Source organism: Rhinolophus hipposideros (genome assembly GCF_964194185.1).
Source record: "Rhinolophus hipposideros genome assembly, chromosome: 6".
Lineage (NCBI taxonomy): Eukaryota > Metazoa > Chordata > Mammalia > Chiroptera > Rhinolophidae > Rhinolophus > Rhinolophus hipposideros.
The window spans coordinates 51479578-51500374 of record NC_138052.1 but is presented as its reverse complement, the minus strand read 5'-3'; the positions used below and the strand labels follow the sequence as shown (position 1 = coordinate 51500374).

At 34.7% G+C, this 20797-nt stretch overlaps 2 protein-coding genes across 4 annotated transcripts in view; one reads left to right on the top strand and one right to left on the bottom strand.

Annotated features, from left to right (window-relative positions):
- The window catches only part of LNPK (lunapark, ER junction formation factor), a 73559-nt gene that overhangs the window by 31654 nt on the left and 21108 nt on the right, over nt 1-20797 (top strand). For all 3 annotated transcript variants that reach the window (XM_081051665.1, XM_081051666.1, XM_081051667.1), the window contains exon 9: nt 13189-13401. In XM_081051665.1, the coding sequence (XP_080907791.1) occupies nt 13189-13401 (213 nt within the window). The remainder of the gene's footprint in view (nt 1-13188; nt 13402-20797) is intronic.
- LOC308498897 (ubiquitin-conjugating enzyme E2 C-like) lies at nt 16215-16905 on the bottom strand. Its single transcript, XM_081051668.1, has one exon. It carries the CDS (start codon nt 16897-16899, stop codon nt 16360-16362), a length of 540 nt encoding a protein of 179 aa, XP_080907794.1. The 5' UTR covers nt 16900-16905; the 3' UTR covers nt 16215-16359.

The window sequence follows — 20797 nt, the reverse complement described above, 5'->3', positions numbered from 1 at the left end:
ATGGTTTTTGACCGTAAGAAGCTTATAACTTTTTTTTTTTTTTTTTTAATATTTTTTCTGGACTGTACTATTATAGTAATCCCAGCTCTTCCAGGTCTGTTTAATTAATTGCTGTTTGGATTTTTTCCTTATTTAGAAAAATTCTAAACTATTTCAACTTTATCCTACTTTTTGAGAATTATAATTTAGTTTTGTTGTTTAAATTAATCCTGTCATATCTCTTTTAGGTTCCCATTATTTTTACAGATGACTTTGTCATATGTTTTATTTATATTTAAGTTCTGTTTTTCTGTGTGTTTAAAGTTAAGTCTTTTTACTTTGCTTGAACCAACCTTCCTTTCTCCCTCCTTTCCTCCCCGTTCCCTCTACCTCCTGTTTCCTTCCCCTTTCCCTCCCTTTCCTTTTCTTTCACTCATTTCCGAACTTAAATAATAGAAAGGAGAAAAAAAGTACTGAAGATGTACATATGTACATATATGTGGCACTTGAATAGATTTACTTTCCAAAGCTAACTGTAAATCTAATTGTGGTGTCCTTGTTTTACTAGTTCTCTTGCATGATTGCTGAAAACAGAACTTTGATTTATGTGTAGTAGGTATCATTCTGTTATTTTTTATTACCTACTTGTTAATGAAATATATTATACTGAGATTGAGTATAGGTTTTGAGAATAGCATTCTTTGATTTGCTTAGATTTAGTACTAAAAGGAGTGTAATGTTTACTGGACATGATATTAACCCAACTACCTCTCCCCTTTTTAATAGATTTCGTCTTTTAGAACATGTTTAGATTTACAGAAAAATTGCAAAGCTAGTACAAAGAGTTCCTATATACCCGTGTACAAAGCTTCCCCTACTATTAACATCTTACATTAACAGAATACATTTGTTAAAATTAATGAATATTGACTTACTATTATTAATTTAAAGTCCACAGTTTATTCACATTTCCTTAGTTTTTATCTAATGTCCCTTTTCTGTTTCAGAATCCTATCTAGGATACCACATTACATTTAATTGTCATGTATTCTTAGGCTTCTTTTGGCTGTGCCAGAAAATCAGTGTCATCATTTGATGTGAAGGAATAAATGAACATAAAAAGCAGATATATGTATAAATATACATATATCATTAAATAGAATGATATGGTGCTTGGATGCTTAGCACTTATTCTAGTTCTGCAGAAATCATGGACTGAGAGATGGAAAGATTTTATGTCATTTCTGGATTAAAAAGCAATAAAGTTTGGATTTAATGAAAAATGGAATTTGTCACAGTGTAAATTCCTGAATAGCTTCTATAGGATAATAAATCTAGTTATTTGGGGATGGTAAAAAACTAAATTTTTGTTCAAGGTTTAGTTGGTACCATGTTTCCCCAAAAATAAAATCTACGCCGAAAATGAGCCCTGGTTGAGATCATCAGCCAGAGGGACTCATTTCGTATGTTTTGACGATGTTCCAGAAAAAGATGACATCGTCATCTTTTTGTATTTGAATAAATGTTATTGTTGTACATGAAAAAATAAGACATCCCCTGAAAATACACTGTAATGCATCTTTTGGATCAAAAATTAATATAAGACCCTGTCTTATTTTTGGGGAAATACGGTGTATAGGACTAAATTTGACTTCCGTGTTCTAACTTCTGATTTATTCAGGGTTGTTTTTTTTCTCAATAATGTTTAATGAGTTTGTGGTATCTGCCAGGCATTGTTTTAGGCCCTGGGGACATAGTACCCTGTTGCTCTGAAAATAAGACCTAGCCGGACAATCAGCTCTAATGCATCTTTTGGAGCAAAAATTAATATAAGTCCTGGTATTATATCCAGTATTACATATTATATTATATTATATTATATTATATTATATTATATTATATTATATTATATTATATTATATTAATTATACCCGGTCTTATAGTAAAATAAAACTGGGTCTTATATTAATTTTTGCTCCAAAAGACGCATTAGAGCTGATTGTCTGGCTAGGTTTTATTTTTGGGGAAACATGGTAGTGAACAAAACAAACAAACAAAAATCTCTCTTTTTATATGTGTGTATATATAAATTTATCTGTGAAAATAAAGACATGCTGATGAATTGATGAATAGGGAGTGCCTTGAGTGAGGATGGGTTGAAGTTTTAAATAGGGTTGTCAAGGAAGGCCACATTGATGAGGTGACATTTTTTCAAAGACATGAAATAAGTGAGAGAATGAGCCCTACTGATATCTAAGGAAAGAACATTCCAGACGGAGGAATCAATAAGTGTAAAGATGGAGTAGAGAGCATGCCCAGACTGCTCTAGAAATAGAAAGGAGGCCAGTATGGCTGGACTAGATTGAAACATATGGAGAGGAATAGGAGAAGCAGTAAGAGAGGCAGCAAAGGATCGTAGAGGGCCTTGTAGAATGTAGACCATAAGAACTTCATTTTTCAATGATTTAAAAAAATGTTTTACTTTTTTGTTTTGAACAGAGAATTGACATGATCTAAATTATGTTTTAAAAGGCAGCTTACTGTGTTGAGGCTGCAAAGGAAGCAAGGATGGAAGCAGGGAGACTACCTAAGAAGCTAGTTCTGTAATGTAGGAAAGCACCGATGATGACTTGGACCTTGAGTTAGGAACACTGGAGGTGGTTTAAGAAGTAGTAAGAGTCTGCATATTTTGAAGGTGGAAGATTTTCTGATGGGTTGAATATAGAGTCAGAGAATGAGGAGTCAGAGATGATCTCCAGTATTTTTACCCGAGTAACTGGGATAGAGTTGCCATTTATTAAGATGGTAGATATTGCAAGTGGAACACTTTTTGGAAGGGGGTTGAGGTGAGGTGGTGAAGAACAGGATTTGACATGTATATCTGAGATGCCTACTAGATAGACATCCAAGTGGAGATATTAAGGAAGCAGTTGAGTATGAGTCTGGCAAACAGGAATTATCTGGGTTGAAGATACAAATTTTGGGTGTCATCAGTATGTGTATTAAAACCACAAGACTGGAAATGATCACCAAGGATGTAAGTGTGGGGAAAGAAGAGGACCAAGGCCACCCTAGGGCTCTCGAACATTCAGATACTGAGAGAAATAAAGAGGAACCAGAAAAAGAAACTGAGTAGTGGTCACTGAGATGTGAAGCCCAGAAGAGTGTGGAGAAAATCTGGAAAACACCTAATAAAATAGTAAATTTACTTAAGTGTCATATCTGGGATGCTAATTGAAGAGAGTGTTTCAAAGTAATAATCATCTGTGACAAAAATTGATGCCAAGTAAGTTGAGGGTTGAGAATTCAACACTGATTTTAGCAATGTTGAGGTCCTTGGTGATCTTGAAAAGTTTTGGTGGAAGAATGAGGACAAAAACCTGATGAGTGAATTTAAGAAAGTATGGGGGTAGAGATGTTGGAGACAGTAACAAAAGACAATTCTTTTGATTAAAAAGCTAGAGGGGGGAAGCATTTTCTGTATGAAAGAAATGATAGCATGTTTGCGTGCTACTGGGAATGGCATAGAAGACACAGAATAATTGATGATGAAGGAGAGAGTGGGGACAATTGATGGAGAACTGTCCATGAGGAGGCATGAAGGTGTGGGGTTTCGGGTACAAATGGAAGAGTTGGCTTTTGATAGCTATAGGAAGGAGGGAAGACAGAGATATGGGTAGGTGGTGGGAAGTTTCTTCTGGTTTTATCTTTTTTCCTAATGAGAGGATGGGGAAAACATTGGGGTTCTGAAAAGAAGGTATAACATAATTCTCTAGGAGAGAGTAAATAGATTAGGAAAATGTAGGAAGGCCAGGGGACACTAACATCCACTTAGAGTTAATGGTCATGAATTTAAAGCATGGTTGTGTGTGTTTTCCAGTTGTGTTTAGCTGTACGGGTACAGGCATGGAGTAGGCCGAGAGTTGGTTTTAACCAGAGCTGGGGTTTTGCCTAATGGGTTTGATAAAGTGATAAAGGGGCAGGGAGGTGAAGTTGTATAACAAGGGAGTGATTATAACAATGTATTATGGAATCTAAGATGATCATGAGTTAAATAAGGACATTGAGAGGGGGCTGATAAATGGTCAAAAGGTATTGGCAGTGTTAATATAGGGGTCTGCAAACTACAGCCTGCAAATCTGGGCCAACAGCTCTTTTACATGGCTGTTGAATTTATTATGGCTGTTGGTTTTACATTTTTACAGTGTTCTAAGAAATAACAAAGAAGAATGAGAATGTGCAACAGAAATTGTATGTGGTCGACAAAGTCTAAAATGTTACTGTATGACGCTTTACAAAAAATATTTGCTGACCCCTTTAATAACTAATAATTAATGGATCATAAATCCCTTTGGAGTTGAAAGAATAATAGAGGAAATAAGCTGGAAAGGTAAGTGTTCTTTGAGAGTGGGATACTTGAACTTGAGAGGGATGTAGTTATCCTTAATGGCAAGAATATAGGACTAGATAGGACCTTAGGAGTGAATGGCTGAAGTAGGGAGGCTGATAAGATTATGAGATGTTGACATCCGATAGCTAAAATAAATTCTTAACAGACCCTTCTATATTTGTTTTTAAAGGAAGCCACCTATACATTCTCTTTTACCTTTGTACATAACACTACGTCTCTACTGATGAAATTAGCAAAAGAAAAGTCAATTGTATCCTGCCACAGCTAAATTTGAAATCAATAAGTATTGCAGAAAAAATTAATGGCTCTAGCAAATGGATTTTAACTTCTTATTTAAGTAGGTTTTTAGAGTTTACTCACTTGTGTTCCGTGGATGTATTGAAGATTAAAGTAGAAATCATTAATCTCTTTTGATCTTGATAGCAAATGGGATGGTACTTCATATTGAGCTGTTTTTTTAGGGATGTACGTTTGATGAAGAAAATCTGGAAAACACCTAATAAAATAGTAAATTTACTTGAGTGTCATATCTATACAGTTACAGTTATCTATTATGTAACAAACCACCCCAAAACTTAGTGGCTTAAAACAGCATTGATTTGTTTTGCTCATGAATTTGTAATTTTGGCCAGTTTTGGTGGAGACAGCTTATCCCTGCCTCACATTGGCAGGAGCTACCTGATTGTGAGTGAGAGATATGCTACTAAGATGGCTTATTTACTGGGCTGACAGATTGGTGCTACCTGTTGGTTCATCTCCACATGGACCTCTCTAATGGGGTCACTTGGCTCCTAATGGGCTTGCTCCTAACATGGTGGCTGGGTTCTAAGAGCAAGCAGCCCAAGAGACAGAAAGTAGTCCGGAAAACTGGCAAACCTATATTCTCGTGATCAAACAGTAACAGAGCACAGATTCAGGGAAGGAACATATACGTCTTCTTTCCCCCATTTGATGGGAGGCAAATCAGAGAATTTTGGACTCTTACTTTAAAACTGCCAACTGTACCTTAATAAAGGTAACAAAGGTATTTCTATCCCCCTCCATTTTCAGTGTTCATCTTAAATGCCATTACCATGCACCCTTTCTGCATCCCATCACTGAGTTTAATCCTCTCTGTCTTGGACCCTCCACGGTACTTTGTTGGTTCCTTTTTTATAGCACTTACCTTGCATGAGTGTATTTTTCAATTTTTGTATTATCTTTGCTTGCCACCTCTACATGCGGCTCTGAATCCCACTCAATAGTGCCTTACTCATAGTGGTTGCTTAATAAATGTGTTGAGATAAAGGAAATAAACTTTTTTTTAGAATTCATGAATTTGGTTTAAATGTTGTAAAATACTAATTTATCAAATGGGACTTTGGTGAATTGCATGGTGCAGGTTGTTTAAAATTGAGAGAGGTAGGAGACAAATTAGAGTAGAAATAAATCATCAAGGTGATGAAAAAAGTGAATGTTGAGATAAAGAATCATAAAGCAAAATGTATCCTTAATTTAAAAAACAGAACAACAAAGTAAACTCAACTAAAGGCTGGCAAGTGGTATGAGTATATTATTAGCAATTTTTTTGCTTGAAGGTAGTTTTTTTGGTCTCCTAAAGTTAGGCTGAAATTCTCAGTGCAGCAGGCACTGCAAATTCAACTGATTAACAGTCCTCATTTCACCTGTAACCTTAATTCCTCTTGCATGTAACATAATGTATTTATAGGTTCTGAGGATGAGGAAGAGGATGAGTATTTATAGGTTCTGAGGATGAGGAAGAGGATGAGTATTTATAGGTTCTGAGGATGAGGAAGTGTTTGGGATGCCATTACTTTGCCTCCTATACTATGTAATTTGGGTAATAGATAGTTGGAAATTTGATACTGAAATGCAGGAGGAAAGTAAATTTTTTTCTTAGACCTTTATTAAGCTCATAGGCAGAACTATATCTTTATAGTTCAGTTACCGTGTTTTCCTGAAAATAAGACCGGGTCTTATATTAATTGTTGCTCCAAAAGACACATTAGGGTTTATGGTCAGGGGATGTCATCCTGAAAAAATCACGCTAGGGCTTATTTTCCGGTTAGGTCTTATTTTCGGGGAAACATGGTACCTTGCCACATTCTGGGGCTACAAAGATGTAGTTCCTGCCTGGTAGTTGTTGGTTAAAAAAGGGTGTGCACATGTAAATAATCTTAGCATACTAAGGACCACAATAAAGGTAAGCACAAACACAATGCATTATAAATTTTAATAATAATTTGCTCTGAGGGACTCTTCAGATCTATTTCACATGCAAAGACAAGAAGAGAGAAACAACTTGGTACACTGAGGGACTCCAAATAGTGCCATATGCCTGAAAAAGGGTGGTAGGGTTTAGGTGAGGGAGGGGTAATTATGAAAGATTTTGTATGAAAGATTATGGAGTTTGGGACTTTATTTTATAGGCAACTTGGAAAGCCACTTGAGGCTTTGCATTTTAGATCAATTTTGCTTTATAGAAAGAACACTTTTTTTTTTTGTAACATGGAGGATGGATTGGAGAGAGCAAGGCTGAAGACATGGAGATCAATTAGGATACCATGTTTCCCCCAAAATAAGACCTAGCCGGACAATCAGCTCTAATGTGTCTTTTGGAGCAAAAATTAATATAAGACTTGGTCTTATAGTAAAATAAGACTGGATCTTATATTAATTTTTGCTCCAAAAGATGCATTAAGGCTGATTGTCCGGCTAGGTCTCATTTTTGGGGAAACACGGTTATCATCTAATATATTCGTAGGTAAGCGATAAAGGCCTGAACTAAAGTTGTGGCAAAGGAGTTGAAAAAGAGATTTAAGAGAATTCAGATTTAAGAGTAGATTGACAAAACTTGATGGCAATCAGATTTGGAAATAGGGGAGTGGGAGGAGGAATCAAGATGTCGCCTAGGTTACTTTTGGCTTAGGTTTCTGGTTAGATGTTAGTGTTTTAAGCAAGATAAGGAACATGAGAATTGGAGTGGTTGTGTAGAAGATACGTAACGAATTTGCTTTTGGAAAATTGTTGAGTAGGAATTACATCCAGGTGGTGCTGCTTATAGGCAGTTGATTATTTCATACGGAGCTCAGAAAAAAGGGTGAGACTGTAGATACAGATTAGGAATCATTGGGAAGTATGGGTGACAGTTACTGAAACTATGGAATTGAGTGTAATTGCCCAGGGAGAGAAAACAGTAAGAGGACCTATGGCAAAACCCCGTAAGGGTATATGGAGAAAGAGGAGCCCAGGAAAAAGACAGAAGGAATGATCAGCGTTAACAACAGAATTAAACTGGCATCTAAAAAAGTTGAAGTGTAGTAGAGATGGCACCCACTGCTACAGACTGCAAAGGGTCAGGTAAGTAGAAGACAGATGAGACCATTGTATCTGACAGGTTGTGTAACAGATGAGGGTCGTGGTGTCATAAACACTGGGATTTGAATCCTGGCTCCATCTTATTTCACTGTGAGACTTTTGGTAAGTTACATAGCTTCTGAGCTTTTGTTTCTCCTTTTGAAAACTGGGAATAGGAGTTACCTCAAAGATCTAAATATTGGTGAAATTAGTAAACTCACATAAAGCGCCTAGAAGAGCAGCTATGCTAATAACAATAATGGTTCGTGTAACCAAAGCAGTGGTACTTTCCAGGGGTGGGGGATACTGTGGTAGCAAAGAAGGTCCAAAACCAGATTGTGCTGTGTTGAGGAGTGAAGTGTTGGGGAAGTTTTTCTTTTTTCAAAAATCTTTGCCTCTATGTGAAGGAAGATGTTATGGAATCATTTCTGTTAATAGAAAGCCACCAACTTCTGGTAACCACTAAATTATTGTCTGTGTCTATGAGTTCCTGTTTCTCATTTGTTTGTCTTGTTCTTTTGTTGTTTTTGGTTTATATACCAGAGGGTAAGGAGGGTGGGGGGAGGGAGCTGAGAGTAAGGGGGATCAAATATATGGTGATGGAAGGAGAAATCTGGGTAGTGAACACACAATGGGATTTATAGATGATGTAATACAGAATTGTACACCCGAAATCTATGCAATTTCACTAACAATCGTCACCCCAATAAATTAAAAAAATAAATAAATGTTACTTTTAATAACCAGTAAAAAAAAAAGCCACCAACTTATTGAGAAAACAATTTTAGTAGAGAAGTATGGCAGAAGCTGTATTTAAAAGAGGTTAGTGTGAAGAGGATGTGAAGATGTTATAGTGAATGTAGAGTTTAGAATATTTGAAAGTAAGAGACATCAGATGTGTGATCTTTCTTACTTTGGTTATTTAAAGGAATTATATTTGTATAAATTTAAACAATAGAGACCAGAGTATATGTAAATTGAAAAATAGAAACTCTCCTGAAGATATATCACCATATCCGACGTAACTGCATCTTATAATCATACTTCTAAAGAGCCAAATTCACCCTAAATTTAAGTTTTCACATCTGCATATGTGAGTCATTCATAGGCTTAAAGATTTTTTTTCCCCTCATTAAAATTTAGTGAAAGTTTTTCTTATGAGGTTTAGAATTGGACACAATAGTTCTGAAAGTCTTTGACCAGTGTTAGGGAAAATATGAGGATTGTGTTTGTAGTACTGCCAACACTTTTTAAAGAAATTTGAAACCCAGAATGAATAAAAGACTTTTTAGTTCTCATAAGAACAGGTGATATCAGCTAGGATGGAAATCTAGGCCTGCTAACTATGTACCGTATTTGCCGGCGTATAAGACGACTGGGCGTATAAGACGACCCCCTAACATTTCCACTCAAAATACAGAGTTTGTTATATACTCGCCGTATAAGACTACCCCCTCTTCCGCACACCTTCCACACACCAAATAACTTTCAGTTTAAAATTTGCATCATACTTCTTTCTTTTGGCTGGTGCCATGATAGGGATGATAGGGGTTTGACTGGTCGACATTTTCTATGCTGTACTGTACAATGGTGCAGTATTGTGGTTGGCTGTTGGCTGTATACAAAGCCTGATTTGATTGGTCCCTGCTCCCTGTTTGCCCGCCCTGTCACTATAGCAGTCTGGTCCACCCTTGCATCAGCATCTCCCTGGGACCTCACTAGTGCGCAAGTGCGAGCTCTTCAAAATTCTAACAGGCACCATGATAGCGCAAAATCGCGAATCTTCAATGCATATGTAAAGAAACATACGGTAACCCGAATTTACCACACTCGCAAAATCGCACACAGCCGACCATACACCCAGTATGGTATCGCGATTCGCGATTTTGCGCTATCATACTGGGTGTATGCTCGGCTGTGTGCGATTTTGCGAGTGTGGTAAAATCGCATAACAGCAAAATCGCATAACAGCTGAGCATACACCCAGCAGCGCTGCTGATGCCTGAACGGTATGTGGAATGAAGTGGGCGGGCATCGGGAGGCCACTATGGCACGGGGCAAGCACTATGGGCAGTCTATCTGAAGTGTACCTGGCGTATAAGACGACCCCCCCACTTGGAGGCATATTTTTCGGGGCCAAAAAATCGTCTTATACGCCGGCAAATACGGTATGCTGTTCTTCCTACTACAGCATAGTACCAAAACAAAGACAAAACCTTCCACCAGTATGTAAAGAAACAGTATTTAAAATCTGATAAATTAAGAGATAATTATTTGTATTATGGTACATTCATCTCAAGAATTATTTAATAACAAGTTAGAGTTATAGATTTAAGGTTTTACATAAATTGTGAAGTTACACATTTAAACAAGTTTACAAATAACTTTAGGAAAACATTTAACTTGTAAATTCATATCTATTTTATTTTAATTGATTTAGAAAATCTAGATGGCTTGGTTTTTGATTTATTATAATCTCTGGAACCTTTAGATGTATACTACTTATATTGGTTATTGCTCATTAAGTACTTTTTCTGTGTTCTGGCTAATCTCTTTGCACTGATGGTCTCATTTAATCTTACCATAAGAGGTAAATATTCACATTTTAAGGAGCCTGAACTTAGACATGTTATTAACTTGGAAAAGCCTATATGCACATGTAATAAACAGGGTGGAGCTAAAATTTAAATTAAGACACTTTAATCCCAGAGTCTGTGCTTTAGCAATCATCCTGTTTTATCATTATTTAAACTTTTCTTCCTTTTGTTTATTGTGGTATTGTAGTTTTTAATCTTATTTTGATTTTATTTGCTTAATTTTGAATTTGAAAATATAGACATGTCCTCATATTCAGTGAGAGTGATTTTTATCAAATCATTGACGGATCATTGATAAGTATGTTAGAACATCCTCAGGTCAAGAATTGACCTCATGGAACATTCCTTATGCTACTTTGCCAGATTGATGTGGAATGTTTGGTAAATCTTTTTGGGGGGGTGCTATTTTACATTTAAGTATAGGAAATATTGAATATAACAACATGACTACTTTGCTGAGTACTAGAAACTTTTTGGAGTAATTATAGTACGAGGCATTTGTGAATGGCAAGTGACTTAAAGTTGAGAAATCTTAGCTATTTTAAATTGAGACTACCAGAATACTCATATTTCATAACACGTTAGCAAATGTACACTTGGACTGTATCATAAGCTATTTTTAACTATTGATATTGTAACTCTTTGTTACTTGCTTTTCCTTTGAAAACGATGAAACTGTGTTTTTCTCTTTACTGACTAATATTTCTCCCCCTCTGTCTGCCTAAATTGAAATTTAGATGTTATTAAGCCAAGTCTCTCTTATGGAATGCCAGACATCGTGTTCCTTGCTTACTAGTTATTTATAGACCTCACTTTTCAATAGCACATGAAGAGTGGTAAAAGTGTGCTTTGATTAATTTTCACAGAGTACATGCACATTCAGAAGAAGCAGTCTCAAGTCTTTGTTCAAGAAGTAGAAGGATAATAGCTACTTTTAATGTACTCTAATAAAGGTTAAACTTTCATTTACCTGTAATAAACAACTATGTTACTGGTTTATGTAAAAAAACTTTTATTTATCTGGAAGAAAATGTCATATTTTTGAGTTACGTTTTACCTGAAAATCTGCAAAAAATGATTTACAATATTTAATGCCTTGTTTTTAAAATTAATTTTAATGACCCAATCTTAATGATTTCACTGATCTTAGTACCTTTTGAAGCATTTAATGGCTTTCTTAATGTGTAACTACCTTTTAAGGTGACCCTTGTGATCATTAAGTGACCAGCTAATTTGTAGGAGATATTAGGATATAGTTAGTCCAGGTAAAATTAGAAATTTTCTATATAAACCGCATGGAAAATAGCCAAATATAGACAGTTTCATTTATCCATTTATATATGATGACATGCTTGTTATTTATTATTGCAGTGGTTAGATTAGAGACTACAGTAAGAATCAGTGGAAAGTTAGTTGGTCCCAGTAATTATAATTAACTGGTCATGTGAGAATACTTAGTTGTGTGAAAACACTGTCCTCTGAAATAGGTATTCAATAAAAGTGAGCTATCAATTTATAGATATTATCTTATTTAATCCTCATAACAATTCTATGAGTTAAGGATATTATTACCCTAATTTTATAGGTAAAGAAACAGGCTTAGTGAAGTTAATCCATTTGAGGAAATGTAGCAACAGCCAGGAATCTAACGACACTTTTCTGACTGCAGGGCCCAGGTTCTTAATTAGTAGACTAGATTGTGGTAAACTGAAATTTGATGCTGAAGCTGTATTTTTTATTGCAATGAACTTTGCACGAAAATCTTTAACTGTGAAATAGAGTCCAAATCTAAAGTATTTTGCTTTTGGAAGTATGCATTTTTACCAGTCATGCCTATTAAAATTTAACTTACATAGTTTCAGCCTACTATTTCAAGATTTGTGGTAATTTAATGTGATGTGTAGAATTAAAAAGCTGTGTTTCTTGAGATCTTACCATCAACATTCAAGTAAAGTATTAGTGGGAATTGGGAATGATAGAATTGAATTTTATGTTATTGAGTTAGAAGATCATGAAACTTTCTGTAAAGCGCCAGATAATAAATATAATAAATGGCTTTGAGAGCTATATGGTCTCTGTTGCAACTACTCAACTCTTTTAAAGCAGCCATAGACAATATATAAACAAAAGAGCATGATTGTATTTCAATAAAGCTATGAAAAGAGATGGTAGCCTGGATTTGGCACATTTGCCAACCCTTGTTACAGAAAGTCTTGTTATTTCTGCCACTCAAGATAAGATTTATTTATGGTGATACATTATTTATGCCGAGTGGAAGTTTTCCTTTATTGAATGTATTGCCAAAAAAAACTTACTAAAAAGATAGCAATAGTATAAAGGAGAATGGGCATGGTACTTCATACTAAAGAATACTTTTTCAGGATTTCTGTAACTACTTAGAGTAATTACCTCAAATTATTTGACAATTCCAGAATGTACTTATTTCTTAGAGTTATCATATTTTTATCTTGAAAAACAAATCTGTAACTTTTACTAATTCTGATAAACTTTCTTTATCATAAATTAGGAAGGATTGCTGTAAAAGACATGACACTCAGTTGGTTGATGACTTTATTTCATTTGAATTTATTTTGAAGAGTAATATCAGTAGATTGAGATTAAGGCTTGTTGTGTAAATACCTATATGCAGTTGACTTGTGGGACCAGAACTGGAGAACTCTGTTATAGTCAATTTTCAATGTTACATTGTTCTTTTTACAAACAGGTTTGGCCTTACAGATGCCTTCTGGTGGCACAACACTTGATTAGTTTAAGTACTACTTGTGGTATTGGCTAATGTGGTATATTGGATATTTAATATATACTTTTTATTCTTATTGTCAGAGATTCGTCAGCGAACTGCAGCCCAAAGAAACGTTTCTCCAAAACCAGCAAGCTCTAGCCAGGGTCCTCCCCAACAAGTTCCAGTATCTCCTGGATCACCAAAGGACACTTCAGCCCCTGGTGGACCCCCAGAAAGAACGGTTACTCCAGGCCTATCGTCAAATGTGTTACCAAGACGTCTCGGATCCCCTGCTACTTCAGTGCCTGGAATGGGTAAACAGAGCACTTAATGTTATTTACAGTTTATATTGTTTTCTCTGGTTACCAATAAAACGGGCCATTTTCAGACAGTATGGAAATGGCATTTCATTTGGAAATTGCAAAGCAGTTATCTGATTAAGCAGGAGTTCCATATTCAATTAGCCATAACTCTTTACAGCTGGCACCTTGTGATACTGAAACCTATTTCTTGAGCTCATTTAACTGTTATGGGTTCTTTGTTTAAATGGCAATAAAACTTTGTAGTATTCTGTAGTCAACAGTATAGCATATCTTTTTATATTCAGCTTTAGAGTGGCTCCAGATTTATATAAAATGGGGATAGAAGAAAACACTTTTGGAATATATTCATGCTTTTTGCTAAACCCTTCACATATATTTTTAAACATGACAATTACTTAAGATATTTCAGGAAGAATATTCCTTCATTGTGGTGTACAGTACTACTATTGTTAATATGAGCTGGTAAATTGTTCTTTCTTTAACCCAAAGACAATTAGTATTTACTGACAGATACTTTAAAGCATAAAGTCCTATTAAATTAATTGCCTTTACTCTATTTCATTTCTTTGGATTCTTCTTTTAGCGTGGTAGATCACTAGAAGATTGCATTTTTGGAGCATAATAGATTATATTGCCCTGTAACTTTCTTTTGGGATGTGATTGGGACTTAGAAATCCACTACGTTAGCAGATAACATTATTTTATGTAGATTCCCATGTCAGATTCTTGAATATGATAGTAAATTATTTTCTTTTAGGGTATTTAATTCTAATTTAGATTACTTTGGTATTTTATGACTAATTATTAGCATAATTTATAATGATTTTGAGACTAGTCAGTAGTTAGTATCAGATATTCAGGACACTTAACGTGTATGTAATAAAATCAATAAGTAATCTAAATGTTACTATTACAGTAGATTTTTTTCCCTACTCTTCCTTCAAAAACAGCAGCAAAAGATTTTAGAAAACAAGAAAACTATTAATTTATAAACAAATTAAGAAATCTGGCTACAAATGAAATGTATACAAGTCATAATTTTAAAAATAGTTGAAAAAAACTAAAAATAAAATCTAAAAATTGTACTTGGTTTTAATATGAATTTTACATATAATGATGTCTCTTAAGGCAGCCATATATTTTGTGAAATTGAGAAAAATTAAATAGAAAATTATTCATTTTCCATTTATCTGACTGATTTGAGATACACATGATTTATAAAATTCTTTGTTGTTTAATGAAATAAACGTTTTTGTGAAAATGCATATATTATATATATTTGTGTATCTAGTTTCAAAGAAACAGAAGTTTAGCAAGTTATATAAATAAAAACTGTATTACACATATAAGAATAGGATTATAGAAGGAATAATGGCATAAATTTTGTGATCATGTAAATATAACATATTTTACTAAAGTTTTTAAGTAGTTTATCTGTAAAAGACTGTTTGTATTTAAGTTGTACATTGCCAAAAAATATGAATGAGTTAAGTGATTTCTTATAGAGAAGATTAATAATTCATTTTTTCATTATGCCATATTTGTGGAAGAGAATCAATTTAATGTGTATTACCACAGGGCTCCCATATGTTTGAAAATTAATAACCAGCAGGTACTTGATAATTTGCCAAGCTGTGTAAAAATGACCAGTATTCCTACAATGATTGCTCTTGATGTTTGTATTAATAACTGTTATCGTTAACAGTATGAATGCAAAGATGCATTATTTAAAAGTTATTAAGTATGTGAGGGGTTTAAGATATTTTTGTGAAATCTGTTGTTTTATGTATCCAGAGTCCTTTATGGACATTTTAATTTTAAACATGTAGAAGTAAAATATTCCAGCATAAGTTAACTTGACTTAAATGCTTTCAAAATCTAATTTGGCATGCTTATTCAAGTTGAAAATTTGATGAGGGATGACAATGTCTGCATTAAAGTTTATTTTTTGATGGTAATGATTGAATGTTGTTAATACAAGTAAACAAATAACTTATCTGATAAAATCTAAAAATTGTACTTGGTTTTTAACACTCAGAGTTTATTCTAGAACTTAAATTTTATTTACTGATAGCTACAATTTTAACATCATTTGACCTTTTTTTTTTAGACAGTAACAGCCTTTAGGTTTGTGATTATTTATAAAACAAATCTCTTACTCTTTAAAATATTTATATAATATTTCTACCCTAAAGTCATTCTTGAATGCTTTAAAGTTTTTGTTAGTCTTTTTGAAACCTTGTATCTTTGTATTGAAAGACTTGTTCCAACAAGGTCTAATTTTGTTTCAAAGTCTTTTGGGAGGTCTCCATGTAAATCTCCATTGCTGCCCATCTTACTCTTATGTTCATCCTGCCTTGTTTTACAAAGGCAAGCGTCAAATCTTACTTATTTTTATTCTCCCACCTTCTTCTCAGTGCCTTCTTCTGTGTTGAGTCTCAGTTCAGAGTTATCTTTTGCAAACAGTTCTCTCTTACTTTTCAGAGATTGTGGAGTTACAATTTTATAAATTGTATAAATTTATAAATTTTATAAATTGTAACTCTATTCTTGGTAACTCTATTCTTGTTGTTACTGTTTTTATATGCTGTAAATCATTAACTAAATTCTAGGTTATTCTTTTACCCCACACTCTTTATTCCTCTCTTCTGATATTGCATAGTTTATTACAGGAACACAGTATATCTCTCCATTTATTTAGATCTTTTCTCTCAGCAGTGTTTCATAGTGTTCAGTATATAGATTTTTTTTTTTTTTAAACCAAAAGGTATTTATTTAATATATTCACCACAGGGGTTCAACCAGAGACTTAATTTAAAAACACAAACAAAACAAATATGACACCACAGCTGAAGATACAGAGTCCTATACAGAAATTAAGGAAAGAACAGACCATCTCAGGAAAGAAATGAAAGACAGCACAATGAGAGAGACGCTGGACAGCCCGGGTCAGGGCTCTTGGCTGGAGACCTGCTTTGCGTAGGTTTCTTGCAGGTACTTCTTAAAGGCTGTGGGATTTTTCCAGAGCTCGGCAGCATGTGTGTTCAAAGGGCTATCGATGTTGGGTTCTCCTAGTAGGCTCTGGATGGAGAGCAGGATGGTCCTGACGTCATACAGGGCAGACCACTTGTCCTTCAGGATGTCCAGGCAGATGTTACCCTGCGTGTCCACATTGGGGTGATAGCAGGGCGTGAGGAACTTCACCGTGGGCGCGTTGTAAGGGTAGCCACTGGGGAACTCTAGGGAGAGCTTATACCTCAGGTCTTCATGCACTGTGCCAGCTGCTCCATGGATGGTCCCCACCCACTTGAAAAGGTTGTCTGATTCAGGGAAGGCAGAAATTCCTTTGTCGCCAGACATCATGAGGGTCATCAGCTCCTGCTGTAACCTCTTGCCCACGGAGCCTCGAGCGGCGCCCCCGCTGGGCTCGGCTCCTTTACGGGCGGCGGCGACACTGGCGGCGGCTGGGTCGCGGTTCTGGGAGGCCATCCGGGCGGCACTGGGAGGGACACAGGAACTCGGGAGAACACGACTCCAGTATATAGATTTTGCACATTTTTTTTTTTGTTAAATGTACATCTATTTTTATATTTTTGATTAAATTATAAGTGGTATTTTAAAAAAACTATTTCCAATTGTTCATTGTTAGTATCTATAGCAGTACAGTTGATATTTGTATATTGACCTTATAGCCTATAATCTTACTAAATCCACTTATTAGTTCTAATAGCTTTTTAAATAGGTTTCATAGTATTTTCTACATAGACTATCACATTGTGAATAAAGATAGTTCTACTTCTTCCTTTTTAATCTTAATTCTTTTTATTATTTTTCTTGCTTTATTATACTAGCTAGAACCTTTAGTATAATGTTGAATAGACGTGGTGAGAGCAGACATCCTTGCCTTATTGCTAATCTGAGAAAAGCGATTACTTTTCACCAGTCAGCATGATGTTAGCTGAAGGTTGGTGGTGTTTCTTTCTTTTTTTTAAATATAGGTAGCTTTTTCAGGTTGGAGAAGTACCCTTCTATTCCTAGTGAGCTGCAAGTTTTTATTAGTAATAGATTATGTACTTTGTCAAATTCTTTTCTGCATCTATTGAGATGCTCATGGGGTTTTAGTTTTTTTTTGTTTTAACATCTATTCGTATGTGAAATACATTGATTGATTTTTAAATGTTAAACCACCTTGCTTTCCTGGGTTAAATCTCACTTCATCATGATGTTTTATTTTTTATAGATATTGTTGGGTTCAATTTGCTAAAATTTTGTAAAAATAATCAATTTTCCTGAGAGATATTGGTCTGTAGTATATATATCTCTATATCTATATCTCCCTATTTTTTTGTAATGTCTTTGGTTTTCATATCCGTGTATTGCTGGCCTTATATTTAGTATGAGAAGTAGTCCCTTATCTTCAATTTTACAGGTAAAAATTTTATAGATAAAAATTTTATAGATAAGTTTGTGTAGAATTGATATTATTTCTTTCTTAAATGTTAGGTAGAAACTATAGGTTGAAACATTTTGACCTGGTGTTTTACTTGTAGGAGAGGTTTTTTTAAAAACTAAAAATTAAAACTTTAAAAGAAAACAACAGATTAATATCCCTCATGAACACAGAGGCAAAAATTCTTAACAAAATTTAGCATATTGAATGGTTATCTATTTCTTGTTGAGTGAGCTGTGGTAGTTTTGTAGTCTTTCAAGGAATTTGTCTATTTCATCTAACTTATAGAATTATTTGGCATAAAGTTATTCATAGTGTGCTTTTATCATCTTTTTAATATCTTTACAATCTGGATTTATTCTATTTCTCTCATCCCTGATAACAGTATTTTGTATCTTCCCTCTTTCTTTTTCTGATAAGTCTGGCTAGAGGTTTACCAATTTTATTGATCTTCACAAAGAACCAGCTTTTTTTATATTATATTTATATTTTCTATTTTATTAATTTTCTCTTTTTAAAATATTTATTATTTACCTTTATTATTATTTATCTTTAATATTTCTTTTGTTCTTTTTACGTTGGGTTTCATTTGCTCTTTGCTTTTAGTTTCCTAAGGTAGAAGGCAAATTCATGGATTGTAGACCTGTCTTCTTTTGTAGGTGTTTAGTGTTACAAATTTTCATCTAAGTGCTGCTTTAGCTGCATATCATAAATTTGATGTTTTTAAAATTTTTACTCAATTTAAAATACTTTCTAATTTCCCTTTTAATTTTTTGTTGAGCTCTAAATTTTTTTGATGTATATGATTTAGTCTCCAAATATTTGGAGATTTTTCTGATGTCCTTCTGTTGCTGATTTTTAATTTAATTCTAATGTGGTCAGAAAACATACTTTGTATTATTTGAATCTTCTAAAATATATTGAGACTTGTTTTATTTCTCAGAATATCATCTGTTTTGATAAATGTTTTATGTTCACTTGAAAAGGATGTATGTAATCATGTGCCACAAAATGATGTTTTGGTTAACTATGGGTTGCATGTATGATGGTGATCCCGTGAGATGATAATAGCGATGAATTTGCTGTAAGAAATGGAGGATATGTGGTTCAGAAGGAATTTATATATTTTTTAATGGGAGCAATGTCTGTGGGGCTTGGCAGTAGATTCCCTCTCACTCACAGGACCTCAGTTTTGAGTGCACAGGTTACACCCCCATCAGTCAGCCACTGATTTGTTTCAGCACAGAGGAGCCTGTCCCTGCAGTGCTACGTATTCAGAGGGCGCTCCAGCCCTCCCAGATCTAGCTTGATAGTCTTCAGAGCGTATTGCTGTAAATCCTTTGTTGATGACCTAAGATCCTGTACAAGGACACAGGCCCACAGGCGCTACCTTGACAAGTATTAAGTGCCACTGCCACTTTAGTAAAAGCTTTCTGTGCTAGTGTCGAGCTAGCCTGTCCCTGAACTTTGGAAATATTTTTAGATTTGTAATGATGTAAAGCATAGATAAGTTTTATTTCTTCCATCAATTCAATGCCAGAAAGAGCCCTTTGCACCAAATAGGGTTAATGGAAACAAAAACAAATTTCCAAAGTAGAAATATTGAGTATTCAATTCTATATCCTCTCCATGTTAAATAGTCTCTTTTTTCGTTTTTATGAATAGCACAAAGTTCTTTAATCTGACCACTGCTCCAACATGCGGTAGCCAATACTACATTGCCACACAATCCTCCTTTTATCTCATCTTGATTTCTTGTTCCCACTGATCCTCAAGCTGTCTTGCACTCCCTCCTGAGAGTCACTACAATTGTGGTGATCTGTGCCTTACCCAGCCAATTTGTCCTTGATATTTCCAGTCAGTCCAGTCCACATTTCTGTTCATGGAGTAGCATTGACAGCTTTGGTGGTCTATTTCTGACCCCAGTGGAAGGAAGCAGGGAGTGGGCCTATGGGACAGCGTTTACATCGTCTACAGTAGTGGACAGTCATGTCCTGGGCCTTCATCTTCACTCACCACTCACTCACTTACTAACCCAGAGCAACTTCCAGTCCTGCAAGCTCCATTCATGGTAAGTGCTCTCTACAGGTGGACTATTGTTTATCTCTTATATGATATTTTTACTGTAGCTTCCTATTTAGATATGTTTAGGTACACAAATACTTACCATTGTGTTATAATTACCTACAGTATTCAGTATAGTAATGTGCTGTACCGGTTTGTAGCCTAGGAATAATAGGCTGTACCACACAGCCTAGGTGAGTAGTGGGCTGTGCCATCTAGGTTTGTGTAAGTACATTCTGTGATGTTCGCACAATGATGAAATTGCCTAACGATACATTTCCCAGAATGTATCCCCATTGTTAAGCAATTCATGACTGTATTCTGTTCCTGTTGGGTAGAGTGGTTACAATTGTCAATTAGGGCCAGTTGGTTGTAGTGTTGTTCTGTATCAACACTGTATCGTTACTGATTTGCCGTCTGTTTATTCTGTCAACTATTGAGAGAAGGCTCCAACTTATAGTTGAAATCTCCAACTATAATTGTGTTCTTTGTTTATTTTTGTGGTTCTACTGGTTTTTGCTTCATACAGTTTAGGATTGTTACGCCTTCTTGATGAATTGACTCCTTTGTCATTATGAAATTACTTTTTATCTCTGAGGATATTCTTTGCTCTAAAATCTACTCCTCTTGATGTTAATAAGCTACTACAGATTTCTTTTGATTAGTGTTAGCATATTTATATATACTTTTTCTATCATTTACTTTTAATCTATTTGGTCTTTATATTTAAATTTATTTTTTTGTAAGCAGTGTATGTTGGATTTTGCTTTTTTATTCATTCTGACAATCTTTGCCTCATAATGAGGATGATCATTCAGGCTAAGTACATTTAATATAATGATTGATATGTTTAGGTTTGAGTTAGAATTTTCT

Excerpts from the sequence above, each read along its gene's own strand:
- LOC308498897 (XM_081051668.1), bottom strand. The coding sequence starts at position 16,899 with ATGGCCTCCCAGAACCGCGACCCAGCCGCCGCCAGTGTCGCCGCCGCC.